General features: G+C 37.8%; 1 protein-coding gene across 1 annotated transcript; it reads right to left on the bottom strand.

Moving 5' to 3' along the window:
- Positions 1-4,592: 4,592 nt before the first annotated feature.
- On the bottom strand, positions 4,593-25,696 carry ccdc3b (coiled-coil domain containing 3b). Its single transcript, XM_055184638.2, has 3 exons — positions 25,083-25,696; positions 10,764-10,938; positions 4,593-6,879 (listed from the first exon to the last, which is right to left on the bottom strand). Exons 1-3 carry the CDS (start codon positions 25,436-25,438, stop codon positions 6,595-6,597), a joined length of 816 nt encoding a protein of 271 aa, XP_055040613.2. The 5' UTR covers positions 25,439-25,696; the 3' UTR covers positions 4,593-6,594.
- Between the last annotated feature and the right edge of the window lie 373 nt (positions 25,697-26,069).

Below are 26,069 nucleotides of genomic sequence, written 5' to 3'. Positions count from 1 at the left end.
CTTAAAGGATTAGTCAATTTTCTTAACAGAAAAATCCAGATAATTTACTCACCACCATGTCATTCAAAATGTTGATGTCTTTCTTTGTTCAGTCGAGTTCAGTATGTACTTTTAAACCACAACTTTTCTAGGTCCGGTCCAGGGCGACCTAACGTAAATGCGTAGTGACGTAGGGAGGTCACGTGTTACATATATAAAACGCACATTTGCGGACCATTTTAAACAATAAACTGACGCAAAGACATTAATTAGTATCAGATGACATACAACAACGTAGGAACGGTCCTCTTTCTCAACACTTGCAAACACTGGGGCGAAGTTTCGCGTTCGTCTTCTGTGACCTCTTGACGTCATGACGTATTGCGTGGGGTCAGCTGGCGCATCACGACCGGATCTAGACGATAAGTTGTGCTTTAAAAGTGTATATTTGTTATTTTTCTTGTGAAAAATGACAATCGTTTTGCTAGATAAAACCCTTATGCCTCGTTTGGGATTGTTTATAGTCCTTTGAAACTCCGTTGAAAAAACTGTTAAGTGTTGAGTTAAGTATTAAATGTTGGGCTCTATAAAAGTCCATTAAAATTAGAAAAATCCTGCAATGTTTTCCTCAAAAAACATAATTTCTTCTCGACTGAACAAAGAAAGACATCAACATTTTTGATGACATGATGGTGAGTAAATTATCTGGATTTTTCTTTTAAGAAAATGGACTAATCCTTTAATAATGCTAATAGTGTAGGTTATAGATAAACTGTACACTACTAGTATGCCTACTACTTCTTTGATTACACTTTATTTTGATAGTCCACTTTATACATTCTATTAATTCACAAAAAATGATTACATTACAGAAATAGTATGGGTATATGAAACCGTGCTTGCCTGACATCAAGTGCCTTTCTGTTGCAAGCAATTCCCACTGAAATAGAATGGAATGCTAAATTCTGCTGAACATTTCCACACAAGGATAAAATGAAACACATCAAGTCATGTCTATAATTAGTCTAAAGTCTCAAAGGAAGGCCACGGCATTAAATCCATGTTTTGTGGACATCTGTTTTGCAGCTTGCCTTGTGTTGAAGACTCACTGTGTATATTACAGTGAGTAGATCTTCAGTGGAGCGTGTTCATGTAATGACAGATACCCTAATGGGGCTGTAGTGATGCTTGAAGAAGAGGTCAGAGGTAAATGTCAGCCAATGTCTGTATTCATGTAAAATGCCAGTTTTGTCTTACTAGAGTTGGGTGTACAGATACTGTAAAGACGTTTTATATAGAGTCTCTTTTTTATGCTTTTATCTGATAAGCATTGATGCTTTTATCCAAAGGGACTTACATTTTTATATCATTATGTGTGTTCATGATATTTGTGTTGCTAATGCAATGCTTCACTAATTAAGGTACAGAAACAACAAAAATTTAATTAATAAAGAGAAGAGTCAAGAGAATACTATGATCTGAATACTATGAAGTGTATGGTTTCTCTATAATATGGCCAGACACTATCAAAAAACCTTCAGAGATATCTCACTTTGTATGTTACATAAATCATAAATGATGACTGGATTGTGAGTTTCTGAAACACGGCGAGAAATGCAGCCGTATTTTGTATTCTCAGAGGAGTTTGAGCTCTAAAATGATTTTTATTCCATGTCTGAGTCACACATTTGGTTAACACACATACAGTAACACACATATATTTGGAAACAATGTTTTTCCAACAGCTATCTTGAGATGTGACATGAGACATTTGATATCTTTCTCAGTCTTTAAAAACCTTGTGGAATAAATTTAACTAAGCTAAAAAACTAAAAATTAATATAAAAGCTAATATGTGATGTAGTTTTGGCATTGTTTAATTTTAATTTCATTAACCAAAACATTGAAGACCCTGAAGTTGTTCGACTAATGCAATTTTCTTTCATGTGTTGACGTCTTTATTTGAAAAACAGGGAATAACAGGGAAACTTGTTTTTTGAGGAAAACATTCCAGGATTAGTCTCAATTTAAAAGACTTTAAAGAACCCCAACAGTTTACAGTTTAAAATGATCATTTTCTGCAAAAACTATGCACTTTTAAACCACAACCTCCCATCTTGCACAAGCCGTGTGACGCCACAGCGGGACCTCACGTAATGCGCGTTTAGACATTGTTGTATGTGGAATGATACTAATTAATGTCTTTGTGTCAGTTTATTGTTTAAAATGGTCCCCAAATGTAACACTTGCACGTCACACGGCTAGTGCAAGACGAGATGCTGTGGTTTAAAAGTGCATTTTTTTTTTTTTGCCAAAAATAGCTATCGTTTTGCTAGATAAGACACTTATGCCTTGTTTGGGATCATTTAGAACCCTTTGAAAGTTCCATTTTAAACTGCATTCAAACTGTAAACTGTTGATGTTCAATCAGGTCTATTAAATTGAGAAAAATCTAAAAACTTTTTATTTTCTTAACTGAACAAACAAAGACATCAACATCTTGCCAAATGTTGCCGTAGCTGTATCCTATCTAGCCATATTCATTGTTTTTTATCACAATCCTACCACAAACCTAACCCTAAACCCAACATCTTGCAAGATTTTGGCAGTAGCTGTATCTTATCTAGCCATATCCACTGTTTTTTATCCTGATCCTACCACAAAACCTAACCCTAAACCAAACATCTTGCAATTTTGCCTTAGCTGTATCCTACCTAACCATATCTGCTGTTTTTCATCCTAATCCTACACCAAAACCATACCCTAAACCCAACATCTTGCCAGATTTGGCAGTAGCTGTATCCAATCTAGCCATATCCGCTGTTTTTCATCCTAATCCTACCACAAAACCTTACCCTAAACCCAACATCTTGAAAGATTTGGCAGTATCCTATCTAGCCATATCCGTTGATTTTCATCCTAATCCTACCACAAAACCTAACCCTAAACCAAACATCTTGCCAAATTTGGCGTAGCTGTATCCTACATAGCTATATCTGCTGTTTTTTATCCTAATCCTACCCCAAACCCTAACCCCAACATCTTGCCAGATTTGGCAGTAGCTGTATCCTATTTAGCCATATCCGTTGTTTTTTATCCTGATCCTACCACAAAACCTAACCCTAAACCCAACATCTTGCAATTTTGCCATAGCTGTATCCTATCTAACCATATCTGCTGTTTTTCATCCTAATCCTAAACCAAAACCTTACCCTAAACCCAACATCTTGCCAGATTTGGCAGTAGCTGTTTCCAATCTAGCCATATCCGCTGTTTTTCATCCTAATCCTACCCCAAAACCTTACCCTAAACCCAACATCTTGACAGATTTGGCAGTAGCTGTATCCTATCTAGCCATATCCGTTGTTTTTCATCCTAATCCTACCACAAAACCTAACCCTAAACCCAACATCTTGCCAGATTTGGCGTAGCTGTATTCTATCTAGCCCTATTCGTTGTTTTTATCCTAATCCTACCCCAAAACCTAACCCCAACATCTTGCCAGATTTGGCAGTAGCTGTATCCTATTTAGCCATATCTGCTGTTTTTCATCCTAATCCTACCACAAAACCTAACCCTAAACCCAACATCTTGCCAGATTTGGCGTAGCTGTATCCTACATAGCTATATCTGCTGTTTTTCATCCTAATCCTACCCCAAACTCTAACCCTAAACCCAACATCTTGCCAGATTTGGTCGTAGCTGTATTCTATTTAGCCATATCCGTTGTTTTTCATCCTAATTAGGGTGGCCATTCGTGCCAGTTCCGCCGGACACATCCCGAACATGTTTTCGGGTTTGTTCTCCGGAAGTCGCGCTGCTCGACCGCACACGCCATCACATTTCAGTTAAAATACATTAGAAAATTAAGATTTATTTCTTTTAAGACATACAATCATTGTAGTTTCATTCTTACCTTGAAATGTAACAGTTGCTTTTCTGAAATTAAACCCGAAATATTAAACCTTGATGACGTATGCGGTCGACCAACGCGACTTCCGAAGAACAAACCCGAAAACATGTTCGGGACGTGTCCGGCGGAACTGGCACGAATGGCCACCCTAATCCTAATCCTACCCAAAAACCTAACCCTAAACCCAACATCTTGCCAGATTTGTTCGTAGCTGTATCCTATCTAGCCATATTTGCTGTTAATCATCCTAATCCTACCCAAAAACCTAACCCTAAACCCAACATCTTGCCAGATTTGGTCGTGGTTGTATTCCATCTAGCCATATTTACTGTTTTTCATCCTAATCCTACCCAAAAACCTAACCCTAAACCCAACAACTTGCCAGATTTGGTCGTGGTTGTATTCCATCTAGCCAGATTTACTGTTTTTCATCCTAATCCTACCCAAAAACCTAACCCTAAACCCAACATCTTGCCAGATTTGGTCGTGGTTGTATTCCATCTAGCCATATTTACTGTTTTTCATCCTAATCCTACCCAAAAACCTAACCCTAAACCCAACAACTTGCCAGATTTGGTCGTGGTTGTATTCCATCTAGCCATATTTACTGTTTTTCATCCTAATCCTACCCAAAAACCTAACCCTAAACCCAACATCTTGCCAGATTTGGTCGTGGTTGTATTCCATCTAGCCATATTTACTGTTTTTCATCCTAATCCTACCCAAAAACCTAACCCTAAACCCAACATATTGCCAGATTTGGTCGTGGTTGTATTCCATCTAGCCATATTTGCTGTTTTTCATCCTAATCCTACCCAAAAACCTAACCCTAAACCCAACATCTTGCGAGATTTGCCGTAGCTGTATTCTATCTAGCCATATCCTACCCCAAAACCTAACCCTAAACCAGGGGTGTCCAAACTTGGTCCTGGAGGGCCAGTGTCCTACAGAGTTTAGCTGAAACTTCCCTCAACACACCTGCCTGAAAGTTTCTAGTTTGTCTAAGACCTTGATTAGCTGGATCAGGTGTGATTAGGGTTGGAACAAAACTCTGCAGAGACACCGGCCCTCCAGGAGCAGGATTGGACACCCTTGCCCTAAACCCAATTTCTTGCCAGATTTGGCCATAGCTGTATCCCCTCTAGCCAGAACCATGTAACGTGCTTGTCAACCTGTGTGCATGGGCAGTAGCTAAAACAACCATGAAATAAGTTGTTTTTGATCTTAAGAAACAAAGATTTGGAACAGTAGCTATCAGGTTTTTTTTGTTGGTCAGGAAAATGTTGTTTAATTGTGATTTCAGCACATGATTTTTAGAGATATCTGTCTTTCACCATTGAAGTAGATTGGCATTTTAGTCTTAGATATTAAACTGAGCTGGCTGAACAATGCTTGGGTTGCTTGCCTATGATACAATGTGGAAAAAATTACAATATCTTATGTCATTTTGCCTCCAAACCAAATCTACCTCCAAATATAATCGATGTTTTGAAGTTTATATTTTGTTTTAAAGGAAAACAAAATACTAAGCTTGAAAATGAGTTTTTGCAATGACCTCATAAAGCCATCACCCTTTACAAGCAGAAATTAGATTAGATGGGATATTCATATCTAAAGGGCATTTTATTAGAAAGTACAAATATTGCTTTTTAAAGTATCTATAAAAGGAATATGTAAAAAACTCTGTGGACAAATATTTAGCAAAATGTGAAGTTTATTTTAGTACTTATTGGCATAAATGTGTTAAACATGAAATGGTAATATGTACCATTTTACAACATTAGCATAAGCACCCTTAAAATATTAAATCATGTCAGTAAAAACAGTTCTGTAAACGATTAATGTTTTTACGGCAAGATAAGCTTCACTGAGTAAAGGTTACGTATATATTAGGTGCTCAGCACCTTATCCGTAATTAAAAACTCATATTCACAAGTATAAAAACACTCATACAAAACTTGGAATTGTTAAATGGAGAATAAGTATCAAATGGAAAACAAAAGCTGATCCTAAACTTGCGGAATCCTGATGGATCGACTCTCTAGATTGTATTTTTAGCCATAAATGGTCAAATGAAACCACTTCTTCATAATACCCTAAAACCAAATTTTTTGGTCTTTCTTCTACTGACAGATGGATGTTTCTTGCTGAATTTTTTTTTGCAGTAATGGGAAATTGGACGAGGTTTTTGTAGACTGGAAACTAATATCACTGGACTGTTCCAAGATAGTTCCTTGTATAAACACCTGGTCAAAGAAATTCATAAAACACTCATCTGTATTCATAACTCTCCATGATCAACAGTGACATCAGCTACTAAACATAAAGCTTGAGTTTGTTTTCATAAAACATTACCAAATTTCGTGGGATTGTATTGGCCTTACATGGAGGTTGTAGTTGAAAGCTGTAATGCATATCAGTATATTCACATTTTCATTAGGGACCATGACACTTGGATGCTTATCAAAACATTATTTTTGTTCTTTTGATGATATAATATAGTGTGCAATATGAAAAATTGTTTAGCTAAAATGTATGGAGTCTCTGCAGGACAATCCACAGTATATAAGATTCGTTATACATGTGAACCCCTTACTGTAAAAGATACCATGCATTTACAGATTCCCATGGTCTATCAATGTTATTCTAGATCCACGAAAGACCATAAAAACAACTGGTGTTCCTCGAGGAGGGATCAGATCTCAGTTCTTGAGTTTTTTAGGAAGGATCTTCTTAAGAGTGGGTTTCTGGTCCTGATCGGTGTCCTGCTGTGGATGTCGTGACTCTGGCTCGGATTCGTGAAGCTGTTTGAAGCTTTGAACCGACTCTTTTGTCTCTCGTTTGGCCTGCCTCAAGAGACGCTTCATATTCTTTACCTTGTCCTTCAGGTGGTTGTTGGCCTTCTCCAGGGTCTTCACTTTCTGAGATAGATTTTTGACTTTCTCTTCTTCTTCAAATAAGGCCTTCTGCACGTTGGAGCACCACAGCTGAAGGGAAGGAATCAACAGCAAGTTAACATCTGATATAAATATGACAAACCCCGGGCGACTGTGCAAGAAATAAACAAGCAGATTCTCATTATGTCAAATGTAATCCAGAAGTTTAACATTTTTGGGGGATTATGTATAAATATTCATGAAGGAACACTGTGTACTGTTTTCAGACTTAAGTAATTTTGTTTCACTGTAGTCCAGTTGGTATTGCATTGCATTCACAATGCAAAAGCCATGGGTTTGATGACACATACTGAAATGTATTGCTTTATACGTTATATGGATAGTAATGCACTGTAAGTCACTTAAATGTAAATGTTTAATTTGCAGCAATGAGGAGCAGGATTTAAGACCAATCAGATTTCACAGTGGGCGGAGCTACGTAATGCAAAATGACGAATGTGGAAAACTTCCATTCCCCTTTAAATTGTGCAATTTAAAATAACGAATTCAAAATGCGTCCGATAGAAAAACAACAATTTCCCATAAATTCCCATATATAACACAAAAGATTTGACACAAAACAGTAGCAGTGAAATGCATGACACCAAAATACCGCGATTCGGGAGTCAACTCCTCTGTATGCATTTGAGTCGCTCTTGCGTATTTTGATTTTGCGTATGTCATCCGCATTTCTGTCTGCGCAGCACTGTATAAAGTCAAACACACCCTTATGCTGCGTTTACACCAACCGCGGTAAAGGCGTTAATGTGAAGACGCGCGTCTGGAGGTCTCGCGCCGCGGATGAGGCGTTTGCCGCTGCGCGGTAGACGCACTTCCGCCTCATTCGCGAGACCTCCAATGGCGCGAATTGAGCGTCAGGCGCGGTAATAATGTTTTTGTGCATTTTGCATTTGACGCGAATTTGCGGCAGACGCCCGAGTTGAAAATTTGGAACTTTGGCGGATTTTCGCGCCGCGTTAACCAATCAGAAGCCTGCTTGCAGCTGTGGCGGCAGCCCCGCCCGGAGTCACTCCTTCAACATGAAGGAACGCTTAATATTGTCAATAAGCAGACACCCGGAGCTATACGACACAAGTTCTTATTTCTATAGAGACAGGAATAAAAAGGACCTCGCTTGGAAGAGTGTCAGTGAGGACATTGGGTAACCTGGTAAGTTGTAAATACAGATTTCACTTTTGAGTCACGTGACGTTTATCGACCTACCCCGTTTATTTTCCCCCTATAGTAAGGTGACTAAATACAAACCGGTAACTCTCTCGATAAATGCCCTATCAACATCAGCCATCTTGCAAACAGACAACCGCATAGCACTTGCCCCTCCCACAAGAAGCGGATTTTACCTCTGATGCACGTCAAATGCTTGCTTTTTTTACGTGTCTACTTCGCTCTAGACGCGCAAATGCATTCAAACTGTTCAAGCGGAAACTAGGCGCGGTAGACGCAATTTTGACGCCTCAAGCGCGGTTGGTGTAAACGCAGCATTAGTTCTACCTGCTGAACTTCAAAAACGCTTGACCCACATCATGCATGCTTATCAAGAAGTATACAACACAATCTCAGGGCAATTTATAAACGTGTTTTAATTCGTTTTACCACATTTTTACATTTTTGTACGATATGCTTCTGCCCCTGTGACATTGGGGTTAGGCGAGGGGTTCTATTATTGTTATTTTCTCATAATTGTATGTTTTTGTATGATTCACTTTGTACGAATTCATAGAAATGAGCCAACTCGTAAAATACGAACGAATTCCCACGAGATCAGTCATAGAGTATGATGTAAGCAGAAAATGTGTGTGATTTGGATGCATTATAATCAGGCAATGACTATCAGCCTGAAATCAAAAGAGCCGAAATGCATTTAATGTTTTTGTTATGTGACGGTAACTTCATAACCCCTGGAAAGTCAAGCATTAGATGTTCGCCTCCCACATGTGTTCTCAAATCGTGCCTGAAGAAACATCTGGAAATTAGTCGCAGCTGAACCCTTGCTGTAAATGTAGACTTCCTGGGTAGAGCTAACCTTCATGTTTAGCACCTAAACTTTTTTGTAGGTCAGATGGCATCAGTATGGAAATACAGGTAACCATGAAACCGAACGAATGTAAATGCAAAGCACAAAATAGACAGTCAAAGTAGGCCTACTATTTGCCAAACACAACTTACTGTACGTCTTTATTAATTGAAAGGGACAGACTTGATTTCTATTGGCTGTTACTTTCAATCCCAACCTTATGGGAAATAAAGCAATTGCCTGTGAATTATTATTGCCTCACTGCATAGTTCTTCGCGTGACTCCAGTTTTACATAAAAAAACCCAGAGCTTCTTGTCTGATGACAGTTTAAAAGCTAAAATATCCAAAACCTTTTCATGCTCTGGAAATTCTTCGCTTTACCTAATAAGGAATATGAATAAATCGGTAAAGGGAATGACATTTACATAACCTGGCCTTACATAATTTACATAAGCCTTTGCTCCGATTACTGACACAAGAAGAAATGCGGTAATAATGTAAACTTAACCCATTCTGATCATTACCGTGAAACTTTTGCGAATTCAGGACCTGATTGAAACCATCAATCAGGTCACTGAAAGGGTCAATGGAGTTATTAATTTTAATAAAGCTGACCATGTGCAATTCAGCAACATGCAGACCATGTTGACACAACTACATGACCGTGAAGAGATTCTCATGAAGCATGGCAAACTTATGCAGAGCTCATCGTTTCCATCTGATATAACAGAAATAGTACTATAAAAACAGCGTGAATGCATATGTGTCCAGAGAGGAATGTTAATATATCTGAGATCATTTATACACAATTCTACTGAGACTTTAAATGCACTTAAAAGTGAGCATAAATTTACTGCTTTAGGATCTTAAGAGAAGTTAGTCTTGCAGAGTTTACGTGGCAGACCACGTTGTTCATCTTCCGTTCCGATGTTTTATTCTTTTGTCAGCCACAAATACTCATGCTGCAACATAGTTCACCTATTTGCAGTATCCGAAATGAGCATTGTTGCCTAGACCAGTGGTTCCCAAACTTTGTCACCGTGCGGCCCCCCTTGTGTATGGTGCATTCCTTTGGGCCCCCCAAAGAAAATTTGTGACAAAAAACTGTTCTAAAACTCAACATTTTAATAAAAAAAAACATTAAATTATACAAAAAAGTAGTGCTTTTGCTTAGTAGCTTTATTTTTTTAGGTTTAATTACACAGAATTCATGATAAATTAATGTATTTCATAAAATGTCATAAAACTGGGGCCCCCTTGGTACCATCTCGCGTCCCCAGTTTAAAAACCACTGGCCTAGACAACATTGTGTTCTCTAACAATTCCTATTGTAATCTATTGTAATTTTTTTGTGTTTTGCTGTCATGTTTCAATATGTCAACATTTCTAAAATGCTGCATAGAAAACGTTCTAAATTTGATCTTAAGATCATTTGTCAAAACTTCGCACCTGTGATTTATAAAACAAATGTAAGCATAGAAAACGCGCGTACGCCTCACTTTAAATCTATAAATCGCAAATGAGATTGCAACTCAACAGTTGCAGATTTCCGCCTTTAAACGATGCCTAATTAATGGCATTGATTTATAAAAGAGCACCTGTCAATGTTTAACTCCTTTTCAAGCAGCAAGAATGGCTTGTTTCCAAAAAACTGCAGCAATTGAACCAGCAAAAGTGTGTACGTCTGCTCAGACTCTGACGTGGTGCTAATAAGCACTTTTCAACATCAAAGACAGTTTTTATAAATATGGATGCTGCCGTGGATTTTTGCGTACGCACACTTCAAAAACATGATATAAAACACAAGAATAAAACAGTTTTGTCATTTGAACCCTTAACCCCAAACACAGGTGAAAAGTGTGATCTGCAGCTTGATTTATTGCATTCATAGTTTCTTACCCGGTTGTCCTCTTGAATTTCCCAGTCTGGGGTATATGTGTGAACCTGTGTGCCAGGTGTGCAGTTGGAAAACTGGAACAAGCTGGCAAACATGCGGTGGTTCTCTGGTGTGTCAGAAAAAATGGGATCCTGGAAATTAACACCATGAGGAATGATGCTGTAGTTCTCATCCATCCTATGGAGAAAAACAACATATGCAAAACAATTCTCTGCTTAATAATTATTTGTGTACCACATGCAATTGCATCATGAAAAAACTGCTTTAATGTATAATGAATTATAATGTTGATTAGGATTATAATATGCATCAAACGTGGCAAACTCATGCTTTCCATCATGTAACACCAGAAAGTTTACTTATTGTTTTTTTCTGTGTGACCTTGCTGCTGTATTAGTTCACAGACACTTGGGACACTTAATGTCAATGACCCATACATTCTTACACGGGAAAATGAATGCTGGGATATATGTGTTCTACATAAGTGTGTGTTTTTACATTAAACCTGTCTTTCTACTTTTCTTAAAGTATTAACATAAGTATTAAATTTAAATCAAATTATGGGTAAAATATTGTGGGTAAAAATATATAAAATATATATAAAGAGGTTACATATGTTATCAATTATATATAAATAAAGTGTCTCAGGAATTATTAATGTAGATTGTTTTGCTTTTGTATCTTTTGTTTGTCCATTAGAGAAGAATTCATCACATGTCATTAGCCTCTTTCACACAGTAATTTCGGTAGCTTACCATGAATTTACCAAAATTACTTTACCAGTATACAAAAATCAGCTGTTCACACAGGCAGTGATGTTCCGTCTTTTTACCACATAATTCACACATCAGCACCAAAATACTGGTAAACTCGGTGAGAAAGCGGAAGTTACCTGTGCTGCGCGGCGAGCTTAGTCTGTAAACAATGGCGGGTTATTACTTCATATCCACGGTCCGTATTTTGTTGTTTTCACATCTGTGGCAAACGCTGACAGTCGCAAAATTGCTCGTGACCAAACAACATTGCATTAGGACCTAGGTGATTTCAAACGTAACTGCACTGGGAAAGAGGCGGAACCTGCGTCAGTGACGGAACAACAGTAACAAGTGTGCTAAGGACGTCAACAACCCAGCAAACAGATGGTAAATTAAAGCTCCACTGTGTTAATTCTTGTAAATGGTTAGGGTTTGAGTTAAGGGTAAGTTGGGGTATCTTTGTTTAAAACGTTGATCTTACTTGGTGAAATCACGGCGACCCCACCCCACTAATTAAAGTATTCTCGTAAGTGTAGAATATGCTATTTAAAATACATACCATCGAATCGCTCTTTGGCTGAATCCATGTTGTGCCTCCATCTTTGAAATACATTCGTCGACGAGGGACATTCCTGAAATTCAAGCTCCGCCTTTTGCGCTTTTAGACTACACTCACGCTGGCCGCTAGCTGAAGCCTCCGGAGGTTGCATGTGTAGGCGGTATACGTTATCAAGACAGTCTTATTTCAGAATATTAACAATTATAAAGCTGACAATTATTCTTAGTTAATTGTAAATTGATGTAATATGCTTATGACTTGCGAATGTAGCGAAACGGGGATTTTAAACTACAACGCGACAGGAAAAACATCAAGACCAAAGTCAATATTGGAGTTAGTTTTCCAAGATGGGGCTCAATGGACACTGAAGTTGCTACTTTCTATTTTCTCCACAGGTAATTCAGCATATTCGTTTACATCTATACAGTCTATGTTGTAAACTTGAAGTTTTATAGTTCCTTGGCTAACTATAGCATGGTTATGCAGTTAGTGTAAACACGCATGTGGTTTAATGTGTTCGAACAGCCACATGCCGTCTCTCCGCCCATTTATGTAATCTGAGGTACTGAGATAAATGTGTTTTTCATCTTTTCTGACCTCTAGCACAAACACACGGTGTACAGCGTTATTTTTAGCCTTTCATTGATAAAAGCGTCTGATCTGTGCGTCTTTCGTTTCATTTTACAAGCGTGTGAAAGTTGAGCGATCTTATTTCACCAATATCAGAGAAAGCTCTTATATATACACCGACATGTAACGTTTACTTAAAACATAAGCATTGGACTCTGACATAATATTAGTTTGCGTCCATTTAAACCCGTTATTATTCCCGCTCATGATTAAATGACAGGAGAGGGACTCGTCCACAGACCATCTCCTCAGTAATCTGGAGAGAAGCGGATGAAAATGGACAAAAAGAGACAGATTTAAATACCAAGTGTAAACGTGATGTGTCTCTCTCGTCCACTTGTGATCCGATCGAAGAAAACACATCTAAATACCAAGTGTAACAGCCCCTGGGATATTTTTCCTCGCGTGGATGAAAAAGGAGTTTCTTAGCTACGTATATGGTTGCTTTTTGTATGTGATTTTAAGCGGACATATCATGACAATCAGACTTTTTACATGTTTATCTGTGTGCTTTGACGGATCACAGGCAAAGTACATTGAAAATTTTTAATTTTTTTCATTGCTTTTGCTTTGTAGCTACTGGAAGCCATGTTAACCTTGGCATGACAGGGCCACCGTACTAGTTAAAACGCTTTCCGAATGGGGGGGGGGGGCTAGAAAGTAATATTCAGTTGGTTGTCATATAGAATTTTACTGCTAGATGGGAGTAGATCCTACACAGTGGAGCTTTAAACAACTTGGGTGAAGAAATGTGGACGCTAATATCAGTTGTGCTCGACTTTTAAGCAGCGTGCGTGTGGAAACGTCCGTAAACAGAACAGAATGCGTCATCTGTATCCAAACGTTATGATTGGCCTGAAGCTGTCAGCGCAGTATGACTTCGTCCATTCGAAATTGTAATCTTTATTTTTCGTTCACGTTCACACATAGCGTTTACTAGTAAATTACTGGTAATGTTACTCTTACTGGTAAATTGGCACTGATTTACACATGACCTGTTAACTGTAATTTACCGTTAAAGACTGTAGGTGTGAAAGGGACTGACTATTCATGTTCTCTCACTGATCTTCTGCTGTTTCAGTATGTTAACACATCAAAACACTTGGGCTACACGATGTGCAGTACACATCTCTCGGTGGTAAAGACTTACTAAAGTCTGTTATAAAAGTTTCAAGCACGGTTTAAAAAATATCAATACAAAAGCCATGCTTACGTTGGCACAATGCCCCTCTGTTTAGAGTTTTAGCTACACTTGTTCTCCTTTATTCGCTGGGTGGCTTTTGGACACTCACCACATTAGCCTACAGGAACATCAAATAAATGTTGCTTTCAATTTGTCTTTGTAATCTCCTATGACAGGGGAATGCAAACCTAATAGTTTACAGAAGTGTGTACACTCAGAAATTGACCATTGGGAACAATCTGTAATTTCCATCTGAGTCATTTGTAAATAGCTGGGAAAAATTAAATGATGTAGCATTTGGTCTGGAAAAGGAAATTACTTTTACCTTATACAAATGGCTTAAAGAATTAATGAGTTTGTGTATGAGACCAGGAGAATATTTTACTAACACAAAACCAACCACAGCCACACAAACACTGACCTTGTGTAAAACCCTAACTTGCTTTTCCAATAAGAGATGGATTAGATGAGTAAGAATCTTAAAGGTGAAAGCAACAGGTTTTTAATCTCTTTAACAGATGTCTTCATTCAGCGTATTATTAGGATCCTATAGCATAACCCCAGCTGACCTCTTGTGCCACGTGTTTTTTGCACTTAATGGCTGGATTGTAGTTTTGTATTTTTAATAACCATATTTATTAATTTATTTTCATCCAAACGTATTTACACACCGATTTATAAATGATTTCCATGTCGAAAGCCCAAATTTTATTGAGGCTCTGTGCTATCTGTATATTATCTGTTTTTTGACCAGCTTAATGAACAAAGTGATCAATCAAGAATCTTTGCTTTATTATCCCGGTGTTGATATGAGCAAACACATAAAATCATAGTAAAGTTCGTCCATAAACTGTCTGGCATCAAAACACTGTTGCTCACAATGAAGGAAATATGTTTGCTGTAAACTCCACCTGGTTTCTATAGCTGATTTTTCTCCTGTGTCTGGCGGAAACATTTGCTTTGGGTCTTGACAGCAGAGTCTCCCTCCATCTGGATCTACTTCAACCCCTCTACAGGGGCATTAAAGGCTCAGGGACTTTTATGAAGCCTGTGCTATACAGTATGAAGCCTGATTTGAACATTTAGATTCAAAAGGTTTAGGGTTTTCTGATGGATTTTAACTGAGCTCCAGAATCTTTTGTTTTCAACATTGATTCCACAATTTTCGTTGCTATCTATTCTAAATACAAAGCCAACTTAAAATGTCAGTATTTAGCAAATCAATCAGACTTAGCCTTTACTATATAGATGGTTTCAGCAGTAACAACATCAACAAACAGCTGTAGTGGAACAAACGTAACTTCCGGTAATCTCATGCAAATAATCAATAACAGCTGAGTCCTTTTTAGAGTGTTTTATTTCTGATATCAAGCAAAATAAACAAAAAGTAGATTACCTTAGTTCAAGCATATCAAACATTACTGTGTAAAATGTGTATAATGTATACAATCTTAAATACAGATCGGCTGCCAAAGCTCCCTTCACATAGCGGTGATCCATGATCACCATCTCTCCTCTTCTTTAGAAAACCAAAACATTTGTTATTTTCAACAAGGTATTTATTCCAGAGTTCAGTTTAGCATCTAGCCAGACCATTAAGCAAACAGAGACCGGAAGTTAAGCTCCATACAGACGTGAACCACGATAATGCACGTGCGTCCAATAAAACCGTTTATATGCATAGGATCTACATACCTGTATGACCATGAGAAAGGACAAGACAATATTTAGTTTTTTTATCTTGTGCATCCTTACATTGGAGTCCCAAGTTCATGTACAAAGTTTGGTTTCAATACGCGAAAGCGTTCCTGAGATATGAATGACTTCCTGTTCCTGTTTTCGCCTACGCTGCAGATTTCGCTTGGGCTGTGACAGGCAAATGAAAATCAAAAATCCTTCTTTGTGAGGCTTTGTCCAAGGATCATGTAGGTCCAGTTTCATAAAGTTCGGAAAAAATTTGTGACCTGTGAATCCTTATTTTTGGGGTTTTCTGTTCAATCCAATATGGTGGAAGAACGACATGGATCCATGCATCATGTCCTCAAGGAACTTAGACCGGCACTGCCCAAACATTTTAAAGTTTGAAGCTTTTTGGAAGCGCACTTAATAAGAATTAATCTGGATTTACAAATCCATGGGAACCTTTGGGATAATGTAAGTACACAACGGCACACTCTAAAAATGGCTGTGTTATTTTTGACCCATAATGGGTAAATATTGGACAGAACACACTGCTGGGTTAAAAATGACCCAATGCTGGGTTGTTTTAACCCAACTGCTGGGCCGATACCACTTTTTCATGCATGATATCGATGTTGATACCAAAACCTTGAGTATCTGTCGATACCGATCCAATACCATCTCTATCGCCCTTTTAATCAATTAAGCTGCAAATAACACATCATGCAATACTGCTGCTTCATTTTTATTTAAATTTTACCTTACAAAATGTACAGAACAGTAAGGCACTCACAAATGAGATTTTAAGCATTACCTCTGATATCACAGTAGATGCACTAAGAAAACATATATGGTAGACACTACTACAGTGTAGTTTTTCCACAGTGTAACATTTGGGGTTGAACTGTAAAACACATGTATAGAACTAACCATTTAAAATGGATTTAACTCACAGTCTGAATGTTTAATTCTTCAACTCCTGACTTGGAATGTAAACTAAAATATAAAGTGTCCCATAAGACGTAAAGAGCTTACGTATATACATATTGCACTCGGCTTTGTTTTTTTCTTCCTTGACTGTAAAATAACTCCAAACTGCGGACATGATAAGGATGGACAGGTTCATCTATTGCTTGCTTAAGCTACGATTTCTACTCGCCGTGTTTTACGGCATGTTGCTTATGTCGCGCTTTACAGCATGTTGCTCAGCAAGTCGCGCTTTACAACAAGTTGCCATGACAATTAAGGTCTGTGTTGGTATCGGATCGGATAATATTCGATTTGGCCATTTTCACCAATATCGGACTAATATCGATGCTGAATATCGGATTGGCCCACCCCTAAAAATAACCCAGACATTTTTAGAGTGCATGAAATAAATCACACTAGTATTTTTTTTTTTACAAAAATCATCAATATTGTGGCTTTAAACTGGCATCTGGGTTTGACATGTCAATGCCCACTACTGTACAATATGTGAAAAACCTGACACACTCTAAAAATGGCTTGTGTCATCCTTGACCCACAATTGGTAAATACTGGACAGAACACATGCTGGTTAACTCATTCCCCGCCATTGACGAGATATCTCGTCAATCAAGAGAAAACGCTTCCCCGCCAATGACGAGTATTTCCGTCTTTCCGCAATACCGCTATTATCCAATAGGTGGCGCCCTTCCGCAACTTTTTAAAACCCTATGGCAAGCTGCTGCATGTCCGTGTCTGTTTTAAAGATCGCTCTGAATGGGATCTCTATGAAAAGTCTGTCACAAAAATGGAATTATCTCTGCTTTTTGCTCAAAATGTGGTGTTTTTGCAGAAACCTACCCATATTCAAAAGCTGATTACAAAAGAACTACTGAAGGTAGGATGAAAGTTTTTTTTTGTTTGTTTGTTTGTTTGTTTGAAAGCAGAGGGTCTGTTCTTTCATTTGGTATATTGTATGTTTATATATTTGAAGAAGAACATTTTCTGGAAGGCATTAAACTTTGGTGAAAATCATGAAAAACGCTGGCTGGCAACTTTTTAAAAAAACACTGGCGGTGAAATAGTTAAAACTGACACAATGTTGGGTCGTTGTTATGCAACCATGGGGTATAATAACCCAGCAGTTGGGTTAAAATACACACAGCATTGGGTCAATTTTTAACCCAGCACGTGTTCTGTCCAATATTTACCCATTATGGGTCAAAAATAATTAGAGTGCATGATTACCTTATTTTAATTTACTAATAGTTTTGTATTGTTTTTTCCTTTGCGAAATTTAGGTCAAGAAAATGCAAGTGATTTGAATTTTTTATATTTCTTTATAAAGATTTTATTGTTCCAATCTACTAAGCATTCAAACGAGGCCTCCATGAGTTAAGGTTAAATAGTTAGTAAATATATACCATACTGGCCCATCGCTGAATGTAAGTGAATTGCCTGTCCGTCCAGAAAAACATTTTGGAGTAAACAAATGTTTGGATAACGGGCAGATTACAGCAGTTACTATTGTGCCTTCATGGGACATCTGCTACATTTCTGAGAGATACAAGCATCGGTTTGAATCTACAGAGTTTGAGTTTTTCGACATTATTATATGACGTCTCTCTGTATTAGTGTATGTTTCCTCAACCACAACACTTGATTTCCTACACATTGGTATGCATCTCTAGGAATTAGCCACTTCAATTTTTCAGCTATTCACTGGCCACCCTCTATTAACAAAAAAATATAAAGGAAAGCTCCTGGTCGCTGTTGAATGTAGCTCTACTATGTACCATATTGCATTAATTACTGTTTCCATGCAAGAGCGTCTCCAGTTTCTCTGACTTTTGATGGTTTGACTGGTGAGAATGCTCCTGCCAAACTGGAACCAGCTGTCTGATTGGTTTAAAGCTCAGACTGGGATGTAAAATGACAATGAAGGAAAGTTGTGTCTGTGGGCTAAGGCAAAGACATGGTTTAGTCTGGAAACAGAATGACAAAACAAATTTATCAATGGCTTTCCTGGCTCTGGTTTTAAGCATTTCACACTAAATATGAAAATTACCAAATAACAGAATGGAAGCATTTGTTGAGCATTCGTGACATGAAGCGGGTGTCAAGTGATGATCTGTGGGATTTGGTGTAGGTTTTACTGCTTTCCTGCAGTGTGAATATATGATGTCTTTCTGTATCTCTAACTAAAACATGATGGAGGGTAAACCACCCCCATCAGTCCTGTTGAAATCATTCACTGCAAGATACATAGGCACAACTCCAAGGTCTTACTATGAAATTCTACAAAAAGATTCAGCCAACATTTCCCAAGCCAGATTTGTCATAATTTTTTATTAAAACCACACTTACACTCTCTTTAAAACCACAGACTCTTTAAAAAAACACTGAGAACATCAACAGTATTCATCTTATAGTCTTTGGCCAGTTTAAACAAAATGTATTTTTGCATTTCAGTAAGCCATTGGCTGTTTGTGGAGACTCAACTTATATTGATGTAATGTTGGCACGCAACAACAAAACAAAACAAACTGGTTTGTTGCTTTAAAGGTGCCATAGAATGTAAAACTGTATTTATCTAGGCATAGATGAATAATAATTAATAATTGTGCCTGCAAAAGAGCGCTGGAAAGCAGGCCAATCTCAACATAACACCAACTGTGACATTACAGTGGAGATGTACGCCCCCAACATTAAATTAAACATTCAATTAATTACAATGTAGTTATAATGCTAAAACAAAGTTGTGACTTCTGAGTTAAAGGTATTGCGGAGGATTTTCTTTTTCCGGGTGGATCATCAAGACTATTGGTCCTCCTAGTTGTCAATCAGGAGTGTTGCGCAATTGCATTTTTTAAAAAAGTGGAGAAGGCGGTTCTTTTCTAAAATTCGAGAAAATCCTCCGCTACACCTTTAATGCTATACGCTAGCGTTTAGGCTGAAATTCTACTGTTGACATTATAGTTACGTTTTGCAGCTCAATACTGAAAAAAACCCCGAAAAAACGTCCATTAACAATCTCCAAATAATTGATTATTCTTCAAAATTTGTATCTTCGTCTGATACAGGCACAAACATAAGACACAGAGCTACTGAAATGAACTGCTCTAAGAAACAGCCAATCAGAGCAAGGCTCAAGATTATTATTCATGACCCTTTCAAATCAGGTAAAAATAGACCGTTTCATTCTGGAGTTGTAAATGGACATGTAAAACCGTCTCTGGATCAATTTTGCACTTCATAAAGTCACATACCTTCTATGTAGATATTAGTGAATAATGTAACCTATTGTATCAATGCATTCTTTGGCACCTTTAAATGTAATTCATAAGGTCTCTTGTGTATAAGTGTGCAGGTCCTGGCCAAATAAAGTTCAACTTAAAGGGGCCATGGCACAAGACTTTTTTAAGATGTCAAATAAATCTTTGGTGTCCCCAGAGCACATATGTGAAGTTTTAACCATATAAATAATTATTATAGCATGTTAAAATTGCCACTTTGTAGGTGTGTGCAAAAATGTGCCATTTTGGGTGTGTCCTTTAAAATGCAATTGAGCTGATGAAATTCAAACACTGATCACAATGATGGTGGTTTGTTGCAATTAAAACTCAATTGTGCTTTTCTCTGCACTAAATGGCAGTGCTGTGATTGGATAGTGCCTATTAAGGGGTGGTATTATTATAGGGATGCACCGATATGGAAATTTTGGCCGATACCGATAACTCTTTAAATCAAAACTCCACATGGCCAGCAATGAGCAAGTGAAGTGGTTCCACAAACCAAAATAATCCATAATTTATCGGCTTTCATTTATTGGCCTAATTTTGCTATCAGACCGATAACCGATAATATTAAAAATAAGCAGTTATCGGCCGATAACAATATGTCGGCCGATATATCGTGCATCCCTATAATATTATAATAAGAGCTCCTTATGACATCATAAGCAGAGCCAAATTTTAACGACCTTTTTTAGAGAATGGTTTACCAAAACTAAGTTACTGGGTTGATCTTTTTCACATTTTCTAGGTTGATAGAAGCACTGGGGAGTGTGACCCAATCATAGCACTTAAACATGAAAAAGTCAGATTTTCATGCCATGGCCCCTTTAAAGCAAATTTTAAGCCAAAGGTTTGGCTATGCGACAGTAACTATCTAACAGGATCAGTATTGACATACCTTGTGCTGCTGTGGTGTGAAATGCCTGCAGATGAGTGTATTCAATACATTATCAGTGATGAGATTGAACAAAAGAACAAAGGGGTGAGGGAGACTGGTCTAAACTTGTTTTCACAAGCACAACATCCTATGCACATACTGTATAGATACAGGCAGAGGTGAGATGAAAGGCCACACATTTAGAGAAGGGGGGCTATCTGACTTTCTGATGAAAACCCTTACAGGTAACAGATGACAAAACCTGCAGACTTGAACTTCTAAACCTTTGATATAATGCAAAAACATTTCACACTCCATTGGACCTCTAACCTGTTGCTCTCGGGTCACCCCGGGCAGTTAGACACTGTATGAACTGGGCAATTATTGCTGGTGGAAGAAATTCCAGAGCTGTTTAAAGCTAAGAATTAGTGCTAACCTGTTCACTATGGCATTTTATTCACAGCACTTGAAACAATTTTTTTCCTATGCTTCTAGCCTAAATTACAAAGCAGTTAGTTTCAGAAGGAAAAATAACCATATATTAAAGGAATATTCCATTTTCTTAAAAGAAAAATTCAGATAATTTACTCACCACCATGTCATCCAAAATGTTGATGTCTTTCTTTGTTCAGTCGAGAAGAAATTATGTTTTTTGAGGAAAACATTGCAGGATTTTTCTCATTTTAATGGACTTTAATAGACACCAACACTTAAAGGGATACTTCACCGATTTAGCATTCAGCTTTGTATCTGTAGAAACCCGGCAGTATTACTGAATGACCATGTTTCCCTCCCTCATTTCCCCCTGAGAGGAGAGATATCTGCATTTTGGTTCTGCAAAAAAGTCCTCCGATGATGTAATATGACGATTTTTGCATCATCGGAGGACTTTTTTGCAGAACCAAAATGCAGATATCTCTCCTTTCAGGGGGAAATGATGGAGGGAAACATGGTCATTCAGTAATACTGCCGGGTTTCTACAGATACAAAGCTGAATGCTAAATCTGTGAAGTATCCCTTTAACACTTAACTCAACACGTAACAGTTTTTTTCAACAGAGTTTCAAAGGACTATAAACGATCCCAAACGAGGCATAAGTGTCTTATCTAGCAAAACGATTGTCGTTTTTGACAAGAAAAATAACAAATAAAGCAAAGCTTCTCGTCTAGATCTGGTCGTGATGCGCCAGCGTGACCCCACGCAATACGTCATGACGTCAAGAGGTCAAAGAGGACGAACGCAAAACTCCGCCCCAGTGTTTACAAGTGTGTTGAAAGAGGACTGTTTCTACGTTGTTGTATGTGGAATGATACTAATTAATGTCTTTGTGTCAGTTTATTGCTTAAAATGGTCCGCAAATGTGCGTTTTATATATGTAACACGTGACCTCCCTACGTCACTACGCATTTACGTTAGGTCGCGCTGGACCGGACCTAGACGAAAAGTTGTGGTTTAGAGGAGCGTGTTTTTTGTTTTTCTTGTCAAAAATGACAGTCGTTTTGCTGGATGGGACACTTGTGCCTCGTTTGGGATTGTTTGTGGTCCTTTGAGGCTCCGTTGAAAAAAACTGTTACGTGCTGAGCCAAGTGTCAATTGCTGGTGTCAAAGTCCATCAAAATGAGAAAAATCCCGCAATGCTCCCCCCAAAAAAACACAACCTCTTTTTCGACCGAACAAAGAAAGACATCAACACCCCGGACGACATGGTGGTGAGCAATATTAATATATTGATACATATTAATACTTGACACGTATGCCATGAATAAAGGATTCTGAGTGGTTTGCATACCTTACCAAGGTTAGTAAATAATTAAATACTGCAAGGCATGTATGTGTGCTTATAATGGTACACTCTGAGAAAAAAAAGGTACAACAGTTGTAACTGGGGCGCTAACTTTTAAAAAAGTACACTTTTGTACCTTAAAGCCACATATTGGTACCTCACACTGATACCTTAGAGCTACATACTGGTATATCAAATGTGTACCTAAATGGTACATAGGACCTTTTTAAAAGGTACCGTCACAGTGACAAAAAGGTACAACTTTTGTAACGAGTTGTACCTTGTTTTCTGAGAGCGTACAAGTAAAACAGAAAAAGTCAGTTTTTGAAAACTAATGTATATGAATTCAATATTTGCTTAGCTTTTTTGATTCAGTACAATGAGCAATTTCTAAGCAACACCCATGACACCCTAACCTTGCAATACCCTAGTAACCACCTGAAACACACTAACAATGTCCCATAACCTAGCAATATCCGGCCAACTGTTAATCACATACTTCTATTTTTGGATCCTGCGCAGGCATTTAATGCGGCTATGTTTTAAATGACTATGTAATGTACATTTAGGATCATGGTAAATGAGTTTGTTACTGTCAAATATTCTCTAACCTACCAGTAATGCCTCCAGTCACACTGTCAGAAAAATATGGTCAAAAAATGGTCCCTATAGCTGTCACTGGGGAGGTACTCTTTCAAAAAGTACACCTTGGCACCTGCTGTACTGTAAAGAGGTCATATTAGTACCTCAGAGGTACATGGTAATACTAAATACATCCATATCTGTACCTAAATGGTGCATACGCTGTAAAAAATGACTTTTTTACTGGGTATTTTTGTCTTGTTTTCAGTACAAATATTTTTAAAAATTCAAATATTCTTCGTATAAGTCTAATATTTAGACAAAAAAAAAAAATCAAACTTAAGTGCATTTGTGGTCAAAAAATCTGTAAATAGGTTAAGAAAAAAAATCTAGAAATAAGTTTACGTAAAATTCAAGAAACAATTTCTTACCTCATTGACATATTTTTGTTGTTGTTGTTGCTTGTTTTAAGCACAAACTCAAATTGTATATTTTTTGTCCAGAAATTAGACTTATTTTCTTAGTTCATTTTGCTAATCAAGATGCATTTTTGATAGAAATAGATATTTTTACTGAAAACAAAAAAATACTAAGTTTATTAGGACCTTTTTAAGGGGAACTCACGGTGACAGCTTGGGAAAATGTTTGACCATTTCTTCTGACAATATTTAAACCCTTTAGGATGCTACAGTACAGCTCGCAGGACGTGATGTTAAAGATGTAAAATAAATCTTTGGTGTCCCCAGAGTATGTATGTGAAGTTTTAGCTCAAAATATATAGATAATTTATTATAAAATGTTAAAATTGACACTTTGTATAGGTGAGCAAAAAATGTGCTGTTTTTGGGTGTGTCCTTTAAAATGCAAATGAGCTGATCTCTGTACTAAATGGCAGTGCTGTAGTTGATATAAACCCCTTCTGACATCCCAAATAGCCAAATTTTATTGACCTATTTTTTCACATGCTTGCAGAGAATGATTTACCAAAACTAAGGGGTTTATCTTTTTTATATTACTAGGTTGATAGAAGCACTGGGAACACAATTTAAAACATGAAAAGTACGATTTTTATTACGTGTCCCCTTTAAAATTGTGTTGCATAGGCCTACTTATTGACATCAACTTGACACTTACATTCATGCATTTGGCAGACTGTTTTATCAGTAACTTGATGACACTTAAGTTTCAACAACTACATTACAGTATTATTTACATTGATATGCTATCAGGTTTACTGTCTGTGTGTATTTACGTAAACACTGATAAACTATTAGTCACAGCTCAGGTTTGCAATCAGTGTGTGAAGTGGTACATGACAGGGTAAAGGATTTGGCCAGAAAAGTGCTGAGTTTGATAAATCCAGTACGGCACTGCATGAGGGAGTTAAACATCCTTCAGCGTAACTGATTGGACCAAAGGCTTAGACAGGAAACATAAGCAAAACAGTCTGGTTGTCAGGAGATTGAAGCCTAAACAGTATTGCAATGGGAATCACTTCCAAACTGTGAGTGTATAGAGGACGAAAGTAAAGACGGAAAACTGTGGGAACCATGTATTAGGCCTGTCTCTATAATCAAAGCACATTGGTCATACTCTACGCAGTGGGTCTGTTAGCAACCTCATCCTTTGTTCGTCTTCCAATGTGATTTCATTTTCCTTAGGAACACAAGCCGGAGCTAATTACGTCTGTCAGATGTTTTGCAAGACTCATGGTCATTGTACACAAAGTTAATCCTTTGTCTGTTGTCAAAATAAAGACTGTGGAGGTCTTGCACAAGTCTCCGGTGCATTAACAAGGCGTGCATTTTTCTTTGATGTGTAGACTCTTAAAAATAAAGGCTCCATTCAGTATCACAAAGCATACACTTTTGATAATCCACCATGACTTAATTATGCCACCCCATAGCAAGCCCCTCACATTATGTATGTGATGTCTGACAGTTCCCACACACGTGCATCTCTCAGTGTATTCCCTAATGTTTAAGTTGCGTTACATTACAATGACCTTACCTCAGAAAGAAGTAGTAGGAGTTATTCTCCATGACGCTGTAGGAATAGCAGGGGAAATATCCCAATCCGCTGACATTGAACCTGGATCCGGCTGGCACCTCCAGCATGCTGCCCCACGCCTGATCACACAGCAGCTCGATCTCCGCCGAGAACAGCAGATCCGTGTCGTGCTGCCACGGCAGATAGTTATACAGGCTGTACGTCTCCTTATGGATGGCGAGCACCTTGGCAAAGACGATGATCTCCGCCAGCTCTGCGCGGCACGCTTCGGTCTGAGGTCTCCAGTCGTGTGGAAGCTGGCATCCCCATGATGCGCTTATGGAGAGCGCGAATATTAAAGCATGTAGATTATCCATCACGTGCAACTTTACCTCACACGTGCAAACTAATAAAAGCAATTCCTTGTGGTTTCCGCACTTAAACTCTGATGCAATACGCGTTAGAAAGTGCTGTAAATCGTGTGCATGTCTGTGGATTTAGTCTGATGTCCTGTTCCTCTCCATTGTTGTGCGCGCTTTTGCGCATGGAGATGATGTGAGATGCAGCTCCACTCGGATAACGGAGAGCCCTTCTGTGACGCTCAGCTCTATTATAGCTCTGAAGAAGCTTTCATCTCATGCCTGACTACGTAGAGTCTTTTGACTTTGGATATTGTTCACAACAATATTTGAAGGACGCAGTAAAATATGCTAGATCTTGACATAACTACAAAAATGCATAATTGTTAACAAACACTGAAATATTTGTATAATATAGAATTAAAGCATTAGTCAATTTTCTTAAAAGAAAAATCCAGATAATTTACTCACCACCATGTCATCCAAAATGTTGATGTCTTTCTTTGTTCAGTCCAGAAGAAATTATGTTTTTTTAGGAAAACATTGCAGGATTTTTCTCATTTTAATGGACTTTAATGGACACCAACACTTAACACTTAACTCAATACGTAACAGTATTTTCAACGGATATTCAAAGGACTCCAAAACG

Source organism: Misgurnus anguillicaudatus, chromosome 14 (genome assembly GCF_027580225.2).
Source record: "Misgurnus anguillicaudatus chromosome 14, ASM2758022v2, whole genome shotgun sequence".
Taxonomy (NCBI): Eukaryota; Metazoa; Chordata; class Actinopteri; order Cypriniformes; family Cobitidae; genus Misgurnus; species Misgurnus anguillicaudatus.
Note: the sequence above shows the minus strand (reverse complement) of the source record. Positions and strands in the feature narration are given on the sequence as shown.